The sequence below is a fragment of the Amphiprion ocellaris genome, chromosome 4, assembly GCF_022539595.1.
Source record: "Amphiprion ocellaris isolate individual 3 ecotype Okinawa chromosome 4, ASM2253959v1, whole genome shotgun sequence".
In the NCBI taxonomy this organism is placed as follows: Eukaryota; Metazoa; Chordata; class Actinopteri; family Pomacentridae; genus Amphiprion; species Amphiprion ocellaris.
In genome coordinates, this window is record NC_072769.1 from 22,920,216 (window position 1) to 22,932,413 (window position 12,198).

The 12,198-nt window shown below is 39.7% G+C and overlaps 1 protein-coding gene across 1 annotated transcript; it reads right to left on the reverse strand.

Moving 5' to 3' along the window:
• Positions 1-363: 363 nt before the first annotated feature.
• LOC111567263 (mitoferrin-2-like) lies at positions 364-10,939 on the reverse strand. Its single transcript, XM_023268250.3, has 4 exons — positions 10,439-10,939; positions 5,909-6,137; positions 4,555-4,611; positions 364-3,392 (listed from the first exon to the last, which is right to left on the reverse strand). The coding sequence occupies exons 1-4, from the start codon at positions 10,778-10,780 to the stop codon at positions 2,800-2,802; spliced, it is 1,221 nt and encodes a 406-aa protein (XP_023124018.1). The 5' UTR covers positions 10,781-10,939; the 3' UTR covers positions 364-2,799.
• Positions 10,940-12,198: the final 1,259 nt, after the last annotated feature.

The window sequence follows — 12,198 nt, forward strand, 5'->3', positions numbered from 1 at the left end:
TTTTGTCTTGTTTTTGTTGATTTGCCATTTTTTTGTCTGACTTTTGTCATTTGTCTCCATGTTTGTCGCTTTTGTAACTTTTTCGGGGAACATTTTCAGAATGTACTTTTTTGCACTAAAACAAAGGAAAAAGTTGGAATTGTGGTTATTTATAGGTTATTATGCTTTGATTATACTGGTCACTTGAGATCAAATTGGGCTGAATGTGGGCCCTGAACTAAAATGAGTTTTACACCCCTGATCTAGTGGCTGAGGTCTCGACTGAAACCACTTGTGCCTTGGAAGAATCTTCAGTCTTATCAAGTAGTCAGTGCATGTTTTCGTTGCATCACATTGAAAGAAAAGAAAGACGAGTAGACAAAATTCATAGTCTCTCAGCGCTTGGAGAGCCAGCACCAAGAGAAGACCCTGCTTCTGCGAGGAGCTGCCTTAGCAAGTTTATTTACAATTCACAAAATACAGGTGTCGCTTTCAAACAGTGTTCAAGCATTTCACATTAGTGTCGTCGTCTGACAAACCACTGGTTCCTCTCCTGTTCTCACTCTCTATTGCTCTCCATCTTTGGTTTCCCAATTTTGAAACTTGGCTTCACATGAGGAACACTCCTACAATCATTTTTTAATACTTTGTCCATTTATTCCCCCTACACACGCACACACACACACACACGTATGGTCTGTTTGATTTGAAAATAATCCAGGCTTTCCTTTTTGCTACTTTCCAGATGAGGAATTTGTGCGTTGAAACAACTTGCATTTTTACAGCATAGTCTTAATAAAACTTGTACAATTTCATATTTATGTCACTGAACATACAAGTCTCAGAGCTCAGCTGGTTAGAGATTATATTTGCCCAGATTTATATATATGTACAATTCCTTTATGTTTTATGGCTTCAAAACACAATGTTAAGTCTCACTGAGGATCTAACTGTGCTGCTAACTGAAGGCATGTTTAGAAGCATTCTCTCTTCAAACTTAATTCTCTCCTAAATATAATAAAGTAGCTTTTAAGTGCGAGAATGCTGTGCGATTTTTAAAAAAAATGAAAACCAGAAAAATAAATAATTTTCATTCAAAACTTTCAATATGCACGGACTGCACTCCTCAGTTTATGAGCAGCTTTAGTCTGAAGTAGAACCATTTCCGCTTCATTGGATTTTATTAATCTGTTCAATATTCTGTTGCACTGAGTTTCAGAGTCTATCAATTTCCATTTGATGGATAAGTTTCTGAAAATAAAGTCTGGCAGAACCATCTATGAGCTCATCGGTAACGAATCCTCTAATCGAAAAGCCAATAAAATGTACATGACCATTCAGAAGTTTGGGGTCATCCAGGCAATTTCACACTTCTTTTTATGTGCTAACATAATTGCACAAGGGTTTTCTAATCATCAATTAGCCTTTCAACAGCATTAGCTAACACAATGTAGCATTAGAACACAGGAGTGATGGTTGCTGGAAATGTTCCTCTGCACCTCTATGTAGATATTCCATTAAAAATCAGCCTTTTCCAGCTAAAATAGTCATTTACCACATTAACAATGTCTAGACTGGATTTATCATTCATTTAATGTTAACATTCTTCTTTCAAAAATAAGGACATTTCTAAGTGACCCCAAATTTTTGAACGCTAGCACCTGTGGAAGATGCTCGTGCAACATAAAACCTCTTTTCCTACAGTCATCTCAAGAACTCTCACTCACTAACCTTTATTTGACCCTAATCTTCAGTAATTTATGTTAAGCAGTGAAAAGCACAGTGAAGCTGGACTGAGATCAAGTCCAGTCAGAGTCACTCTCTCACACACTCAGACCTGCTCAACTCAAGTGCTGAATACTTGAGCATTTTCTAGCACCAAACTAAATCTGACTCTTGAAATTGAGAAAATACCTGACAGGCTGGGATCTAACGTCACTGAGTTCCTTATTCCATTAAAATAAACGTTCCTTTACTCTTTCTGCTCCTTGCTGAGTGGAGTATTACTGCAGAGTAGCACAATAACTGATCTGACATTACAGATTCTGCAAGTTGACAATGTGAAAAAAATTCAATTAAAATGTGTTGTTCTGTACTATTTAAGCATCTGGAAATAGTACAAGAAAATTAGTATAGTTGTACCGTGCACCCCTTCGTGGTCAGAAAGGGGACATTAACGTGCAGTTTTGTTTTGGTTTGAATACACTAAATTGTAACTACAAGGTTTAAGTGTCTGAGTCTTTTCACTGCAGGACTTTTTCTTTTTAAATCAATTTAGGGAATATGCATCAAACTGTTCCAGTCACTACAATAAATGAATTCGAAGTGAATGTAAAGATCCTAAAACTAAAGCTCTGAGACAGTTTTATCTTTGATTTTTAATTCCAATGTGAGGGCTTAAATCAGACATTTATTAATTCTTACCAACTGCACTGTGGTAGAGAGGAAGTGAGCGTCTCTAATTCATAGGGACAAATTCAACCTTCGCTATGCCTCCACAATGTTTCTTCCTCCTAGAAAACCAATAAGGGAGTTTGTCAAGTTGAATATGATAATGAACAGTTGGAACCAGAACTTCCTGCCACTTCGAGGCCTTCCTCTTATGCATGTGTACTGATGCACTAATGAAAGCCCTGCCTCACTTCTACCTGTCCTCACCTGCACTGAACTAGAGCAGATACCATTATAATTTAGTAAACAAGATATAAGCTTACTTTTCACTCAGATAATCTAAGAGCTTTTTATTCCTTCAGATGTTTAGAAATCAATACTGACACCACTGATCAGCATGGAGAGATAAACCTTTGTTTTGCCAGGTGTTTATTTGTCTCCTTCCCGATCTCCACGCAGCCGTCTCTCATGCTGCCGCTTGGTGATGATGTATTTGAAGAACTCGTAGACGGACCAGCTGATGGCAGTGGAGGGCATCTGGTAGATGACCCGGGCTTGGACGCCCTTAAAAAAGGCCGGCATGCCTCCCATCCTGTACACCGTCCGAAAAGCCTCGCCCAGGCCAGAAATGTGTCGGCCGCCCGAGGCCGAGGCGGTGGCAGCTCCGACCGCTCCGCCTGCCGTCGCCGCCTCTGCTTGGATCACGTGGATAGCCTGAGCCTCCTGCGTGTTGAGGAGGGTCTTGCAGACGTCGAGCGGAGTCGTGGCAGCGGCAGCCAGAGCTCCAGCAAGAGCACCGGACACAACGTGAGAGGAAGGGTTGTACTGTCTGTGAGGGTTGAGGAGCTCCTGGAGGTACTCGTAGGTCATGAAGTGGAGCGCTTGGAAGGGCACGTTCATGGTCAGCTGGGTGGTATAGCTGCGGTAGAAGGCGGCAGGGCCCTCGCGTCTCAGCAAAGAACCCACACAGTCCACCACGCCGCGGTAGGGTGAGTTAAACATCTGCATACGCTGTTTCACAACTAAAAGGACAAAAGAAGGCTACAGTCAGGAAGACCTCATCAAACTGAAGTATGTAAAAATGATCTGACACATACACAAATAATAAAAAGACACCTAAAATACTCCCAGAAAAAGCTGTATATATAATTTTCAGGCAGCTTCAGCAAGGTACTTATTTTTGCAGGGCTGTTGTGCCAGTTTGCATAAACATTCTGGGGTGTTCCTATTATTTTGTACATGCCGCTTGCATCAGAAATCTTAAAATACATCAACTTTTGGACCTTTTGGTAATGCTTATCTGTTTGGGGTCACATGGAAATGCCCATATTTCTGAAAGAAAGGCAGTTTTTTTCAATGAAGATAACATTAAATGAATGAGAAATCCAGTCTAGACATTGTTAATGTGGTAAATGACTATTTTAGCTGGAAACGGATGATTTTTAATGGAATATCTCCATAGAGGTACAGAGGAACATTTCCAGCAACCATCACTCCTGTGTTCTAATGCTACATTGTGTTAGTTAATGGTGTTGAAAGGCTAATTGATGATTAGAAAACCCTTGTGCAGTTATGTTAGCACATGAAAGAAAGTGTGAGTTTTCATGGAAAACATGAAATTGTCTGGGTGACCCCAAACTTTTGTACGATGTATATACGGTCCCATTCTCTATCAGTCAGTCCTTCTAGACTCAATGATAAAACGATTCATTATGAACTATGGACAACACTCCATTAACAGCATTAGAATGTTTGATAGTTTCACTTTTTAGATGCAAACTACCGTGAAAGTCTCATAATTGCCAATTAAACCCCTTGATAATGAAGCCTCTTCGCCCTCTGTGACACATCACACGGCCCTACATCTATCCATTATCTATACCCACATATACACAGGGAATAATCATGATCCATTTACTGTAATTCTAGTTAATTTTACAAAAAGTAACAAGAACTCCAGGTAAATGCGTTTCTCAATTTCAATGTCAGTAACAGAGCAGTTCAGTTGTTGGTGGAACGTCTGAGCCTCTTCCCAAACACAGATGAGTCTGTAACTCCACCTAGTGTCCAGATCACAAAATGCATCGCTCTGACTTTCTATAGTCTCTGCAGCAGGTTGAGAGCTTGTATAAAAAGACTAACACTGACATACAGAACGCACATCACACTAGGACGAGGTCTTACCTTCAGCTGGGTTCATGATGGCGTCGTGCAGCACTGTGGCCATGCAGCCTGCCACTCCTGCAGAGCACAGAATAGAAGAAGTTAAAACCACTTCCTCCCGCTTACATTTTCACTGAACTGAAAACTGTTTCAGTGCGCGCCTTAAAGTGACGCAAAAGATTTGCATCATTAGCTCCATTAAAGAAGATACTAAACTTCCTTATACTACATTCTCTATTCCAGGGGTCCCAAAACCAGCCCTCCAGAGAGTCCAATCCGGCCTGTGGGACGACTTTGTAAAGTGTAAAAATAACTGAGGAGACATTAACGGCAAATTGTAAGTTTGTAAAACTATAAATAGTTTCTAGACCATGACAAGTTGTTTTGATCATAAAGTGAAATACTAGATCGGTCATTGCTCTTTTGTCATTTTGTGTCTCGTTTTTGTAATATTTTGTCTCGTTTGTTGTTTTTTGTTGGTTTTTGTCTGACATTTGTCTCACTTTTTTTGTCGTTTTGCGTTTTTTTTTGCCTCGCTTGCATGGTTTGTCTATTTTTTGTTTCTCGCCTTTGTCATTTTTTTCTCTCATTTCTGTCATTTGGTTTCTTTTTTTGTCTCGTCTGTAATATTTGTGTAATTTTTTGTCTCGCTTATGTCATTTGTCAAATTTTTTTGTTGCTTTGTAACTTTTGTCTTTTGTTTTGTTTCATGTCATTTGTCTCATTTTTTGTCATTTTGTTTCTCACATTCGTTGTTTTGTTTCATCGTATTTTTTATCATTTTGTTTTGCTTTATTCTTTTTTTTGTCTCGCTTGTGTCATTTGTCCATTTTTTTGTCGCTTTGTGTCTCATTTTTGTAATATTTTGTCTGACTTTTGTTGTTTTTTGTCTTTTTTTTGTCTGACTTTTGTCGTTTTGATCATAAAATACTACATCATTCAGTTACAGATACCAGTGAGTAAATGTTGTGTTCATTTATAGACACTCTGTGATCTGTAATTTGTAATGTGTAAATAATAAACCGAGGCATAATGCTGTTGAAACTGATCTTATTCTTCTTGAGAAATTTCAGGTTGTTCATAATGTTTTGTAAAAAGGTAACTCCTTAAATGTGAACATTTTTGCACTAAAACAAAGGAAACATTTGGAGTTGTGGTTATTTATAGGTTGTTATGCTCTGATTTCACTGGTCATTTCAGATCAAATTGTGCTGAATGTGGCCCCTGAACTAAAATGAGTTTAATACCCCTGATCTATTCTATTCAACTGCTTTGAACAGAAAAATGAAAAGCAAGTGCAGTAAAACGTGAGCATCATGAATAAAAGCTTATATTTTCAGTAAGATCTGTGTCTGTGTGTTCGGAGGCATCTTACCATTCGCAAAGTGGCTGTTGGTGCCAGGATGAATAGCGTCACTGAGCGAGAACTTGATCTTCTCGTAGCAAGCGAAGTAGAGAGCATGTGCAGGTCCCGCCCCCACCGCCAACACGTTCACGCCTCTGATTGGTCGCCACACACCCTCGGTTCGTACGATCTGCCGCAAGGCATCCATCACGTTCCTGTAGCGCGCTCCTGGTTCGGGCTGTAGGCTCTGCATGCGAGTCTGGAGTAAGACACAAACATAGAAATAAACTAAAATCATGTCAGATTAAGTTTTAGGCCCTCTTTTTAAAAATTCAATATTGCATTACATCGAAGGCTAATTTAACAACTGTAATTCTGCACAATTGCAAATCTTAAAGAAAAATTGTGTCAGAAAGTACACATGAAAAGAAAAGGCCCTTAAATTATTTCAGCTGGAACTTCAACTCTAAAAATTTTCTGAAAAAGTGTGGAAATCCCATCCAAGCACAAATATAACCCATATTACAGTAAACTATTGGACAGAACTAGTTTAAATGACATGTAGCAGTTCAAAAAAGTGTGTCCATACTTCATGCAGTGTGCATGTTTGTGTTCCTACATTGTTCATATTACATTTTGACAACTTGGTGAACAGAAACAATGCAAACTTCCGGCCACGATCACTGCTTGCTTTTCATGAATGCAAACTGAGACTGCACTCAAACCATTAACCACAAAGCAGAAACAAATAGCTGTGCAGTATGTGGCGCTTATCAAAGCACTCAGTTGTCACTTGTGTTGCTCACAGATAAGCGGTTCTATTTGCTCACGCACGAGAAACCTCAGTGAATCTGGGCACAGCTAACAAAGGGAACACATTACCAGAGCAGTGAAGAAATTTGCTGAACTCCAGGAAAAGATGGTGCAATTCCTAAACTTTTTAGAATATGCAACTGGCTAACTCCCTGTCCCCTCAGCTGCAATGTTTACAGCAGACAAGGCTTACATGAACACTCCTGCTTCTGGGAAATGGTTACTCACATGGAATGTGCTTAGTCATTTAGTGTCTGCAAGTCTGGGACTGCTTTTCCTGTTTTTTTTAAGAGGGCATGGGTTCAGTTATGAGAGGTCATTAACATTAATAAATAAATATGTTAGTCAACTGGGTGCAGTGGCACCAGGAAACCAAGATTGTGAAAATAAAGAATCCACAGCTTAAAGGAAGTTGTCTGCAGACGTTACTGTAATCCAAACTGACTTCCTTAAACTAAAAAGATATTCACTCGCAATGATCTGTAATGCACTTCCTTCCCCTACTTCAACTTTGCGGCTGAAACAGCGACCCACAGTCTGGAATGAAGTAAGACAAGTTAGAGGCTAAGATTTTTAGAAATATTCTTCCTCTTTCTTTGAGTTACACAGCTACAGTGTGCTTCCGATGCTATTTCTTCCTTTTGCGAACATATCTCTTCCATGTGGTTAAGACTTCACAACCTGACCTTTAACCATGCTGGAGACTTAGTATTTTAGCTTTCCTTTCTTTGTTTGTTAAAGGCTTTCGAAAAATGATAGAGTTGTCGACATTTGTGCTTGACACGCTGTTTGCTGCATTCTGACCCATCATAAATCTAAATGTGGCCATTCAAAATGATATTTGCCTGTGATAATAACTGTGACAATAATTCAATTTCTATTCGATTGAAAAAGCATCTTTAACTCTGACTTTGTGAGCCTGATTTGAGAATATTAACAGATCGAAATATGTTACCCTGATGTGAAGCTATGTAACGGGAAATACTATGGAAACAAGAGATTGATTAAGTTGGAAGTTGTTTTTTTTTGTTTGCCAAAGAGGGCTACGAACAGGTCGTCAAGGAATTTGGAGTGAATAAAAGCTTTGTTTGACTGACCTGTTCAGAGAAACCACAGAACTGAGAGTTACTAGTCCACTAAGGAACGGCGGAGTTGTGTAACAATCGATGTACATTTGTCCGTCTATAAAATCATTCAAAAACAGACACAGATTTGGATTAAATTTTCAGGGAAGGTCAGAAATGACACAAGGACCAAGTGACTAGATTTTGGCAGTGATGTGACTTATAGATCTGTTAAAGATTTCTGCATCATTGCGAGATAGCAGCACGGCGTCACTGTAACTATGACAAGTGAACACTACATCAGCTGCCTGCTGATGATCACATGATTGTGATCCTACTGCAGATCTACTGCTGCGGCCTATCGAGACTTATCTGTCTGAAATGATACAAGAACAACTGATTAAAATGTGGGGGCATTTCCGAGTCCCATCAATTTCCGCCGCCCACTACATATTTAGGTCATGCGATTCGGTATCCGTACATAACGTACACATGCATAACACACACCTATGCTGCATTTCTGACAATGCCATATCGGGAAATGAACAGCCTTGGAGAAGTACTGCGCTCTCAGGGTGCTTTTCCTGTTTATTTTCTGATGTAACATGAGGAAATAACAGGTGGCATAAAGAGCAGAAGAGACGGCTCGAACACAAATAGTAACACTGCAATGATTGCTAAAATTGTAAGAGGTTCAGTAGAAATTAACCAGACTTCTCTTTGATTTTCTACTGAAGCTCCTATGATTACCATGACCTGGTTGACTGAGAATCTACACAGACAGATTATGAAAATGCCTTTTGACTAGTCACATTGATTCATTTGACCAGTCAATTCCCATTCCAATTCACGTGTCCTTGGTAAAAATGGGTCAAAATGTCTGTCCAGTAGTTTTTGCACATGCAAAGGTCTTACGAAAGTTAATATTCAAAGTCCAAAAAGAGTGAGGCTAAATGAGTGGTGAGTTTGGTGCTCGCATTCAGTCCCAAAAAAATCAGCTGACACAGAATATATGTCGAACTTTCATACTAAAAGCTAAAGCTGTATAATCTGGACTGCAAATGCTCAGCTTCATAAGCATATTGTCGTCATAGCTTGGGTACAGGAAATTAATGTTCCTTTCCATTTTGTAAACCAGGAAATAATAAACATAAACCAAACAGATAAGCAAAATGTTTTGCCAGAGTTTTTTTTTCCTTGTTTGTTCTCCAAGAATGTTCCTGTTGTCAGCACCGTCTACAACTTCCCTTGAATTTCTGCTATCTCGGCTGTTCACTGCTTTAGGGACAAGTTGCTCAACTGAATGAGGTTAATTTAGTGGTTCATGGTTTCATGTACTCAGTTTCGTCTCTTTTCCAGTTTGGGCATGATATATGCCCTTCACTAGAACAGGCAGTGAGCAGTTAAGAACGCAGACAGGTTAAGGCTAATGTAAGATTTGCATTGGAGAGGGACCTGACATGCACAGCTGTCATATCATACAACAATTCTCTTCAAAACTGTGGATATGTCACACAACTAGAAACTAAAAGTTCAAAGCAGCAGCCTTACTAAAAGTAAGTTAATATTAACAGGGCGGATAATAAATCTAAACTGCATTAAAGGCTAGAGTTGACACAGACATTGGAACGACGTGTTTTGACAATTACATAACTATTCAGTTATGTCACTGACACAATAAACGATGACTGAATTGGTAGATAAAGGTGAACACTACCACACCTCTTCTTCCAGGCCAAGGTGTTTCATATCCATTATTTAATTAATTCATTCACTACTGACTGTTAGCCTAGTGACTGGTGACACACATAAGTTACTCAACTGTACTTTTATCTCTTCTGAATGAACTTTGAAACATGACCTAACTCCAACTTATTCTCCACAGTAAACGATCAGAGTTGCTCTGTACAAACCTCTAACAAACCAAGCAAATTAACCTACAAACCCCCCTTTGTTTATTTAACCTATTGATTCCTTTGGTGTTGGACTCTGACGAGCCTCTGCTTTAACTGTCGAGCACAAATGTAATCCTTAAAATGTTGGATGTTTTTTAAAAAGAGTATTATTACTAACATTACTCTACAATTACGTGTTTAAAAGCTATTTCAATGGTCCGGCAAGCACTCCCAATGTGTCTATTAAACTTTGAGTTTAGTCACTCGTGGCTGTAACTAACTGAATTGAAAGGTTGTGGAGAAAGTCGTGTTATCTAGTTTTCAAGCCAATTTTTAATGGCAGTAACGTTACGAGAAGTGAGATTTATAATTCAGCAGGAGGGAGAATAAAGACGTAAAATTAACATGCATGTGTCCGATAATGGAAACGTGTTAGCTTAAAGGCTACTATAAGGGATTGCCGGCTAAAAGTGGCAGATAAAGGTACTGTCCAGATTAATGTGCAAACGTGTCAAAATTAAAGTTGGACGGAGGTAAATGTACACTCTGCCCTTTAGACATTCATATTGACAACCATGCGTGGCGTTATTTAATATTTGTTGGTTAACTGACCTCTGTTAGCAAGGTTACCCCTGTTAGCTTGTAAGCTAACGGTAATAGAGCTCAGGCTTGAATTAGGCCTACGTTAGCTCAAGGTTTATGCAACCAGTGGCAGCGTTGACTGTGACATAAATAAGACCCAAACACGTTCAAATTCAAAAATATGTTGTACTTTAAATCTCTGATACCTTGACACAGTCGATGGGGTACATAAGGCAGTGCTCCATGATTCCAGCCACGGCTCCTGCCAGCATGTGTGTGCTGGTGGCTGCTCCTTGAGGCAGTCCTTCATAGTCTATTTCTGGCTCCACAGAGGTCGAGGTCTCCGGCGTTGCCCGATGCAGCATCGGGACAAAGTCGTGCTCCCCCGCCATTCGTGGTGAAAAAGACCCAACGAATCCCCCCGTGGCGTCCAGAAGCCTTCCGCCCAGCATTCGCAGCTCTGCCCCGGCTGCAGCGCCCGTGACCCGGCTGTCGACGCCTGTCGTATCCACGGACGTTCGCCGGGACACGAAACCGTCCGCTTCCATTGAAACGAAAAGATTTCCCTGTCAGGTGTATTGGACCAGGCAACCGGCCTGTTTGTGTCGTCTTCCCAGCGGCTTAATGACCACCCCGGACCCGGTTGGAGAAAGTCTTGGCGGGGCGCTGCAACTGCGCGGCGGGCAGGCAGCTGTGGAGAGTCCGGGAACCGGGAGACCAGATGGGAGGGTTTGCCACTGAGTCAATTCGATGGATTAGCTGTCAATCATTAATCGTCAGCTTCAATTGGCCAATTTCGTCTTGATAGAAGGCGGGCATGTAAAGTGGACGGAGTTTTAGCGTCAGTGGGCGTAAACGATTTTGTAACATCATGAGGTCACATGTATGTGCAGGAAGAGTTTATGACCGGAACAGTGGGTTATAAATTACTTTAAAAATGCATGACTAGGGACATGAAATGTAAAATTAAGAGCCAGAATTATAACGTAACTTGCCTAAGTGTCAGTGTGAAAACATTTAAATAATACAGGCTATAAGCTGTCATGTAATGAAAGAAATTTCAAAAAGCCGAAGTCAAAAATGATCAGATGGGAAAATAAGAGTTATGAAAGGTCTTAGACAACTAACTGCGTAGTTAAGATGAGATAAAATAAGATCAGCTCTATTCATCCTGGAGGAAACTCTTTTGCCAGAGCACAATAAACAACGGTTAGTGAAATACACAGTTACAAAGAGGTTAGTAGTTAAATAGAAATCAAATAAGAATACAAAGTACAAAACGCAAAGTGCCTAAGTGTTTGTGTGGTGTCTAAAAAATGAAACTTAATAAATAAAATAACGCAAAATACAAACTAAGTAACAAGAAACAGGTGAACTGAAAGTAAACAGATGTACTGAATGTTGCTTCATTTTGAGAGTTTGCTACCACTCCCAGGTGTTTTATCAAATTCTTGAATGGTCAGTTTCCTTTCCTGGAAACACTCACCCACCTCCATGTACATTTATTACATTTCTTTCATTGGTGACCAGCTTCTAAAAAGACCTTGGAAAGTCCCTTAACAAGACTAACAATCAATTAAAATATTCACAAGTTTCCAGCTGACAGGTTAAACATTTTCAAGTAATGCCAGACATTAACTTTTAGTATATTTAATGTTATTTCTATTTTTTTCTCATGTTGTAGGATACTTTTAGTCTGCCAAGAAAATGTTATTTTTATCCCAGTCTGATATTTGATCAGTTTATATGATAGCGTTCTCAAAGACGACTTAGGTGATGCTTAATCTGCACAACCCACAGTACCCAAAGGATCCACTGCCCATGTTCTGGTGTCAGACCCCTCTAGACGCCCTGAGAGGTCCTCTGGTCCAGGCCCAATGGTTAGTTAGTTTTTGTTTCATTCATTGACAAAAGAAAATGCAATTCAATACAATACAAAAACAAAAGTTTCCAGCTTCTGAATGAA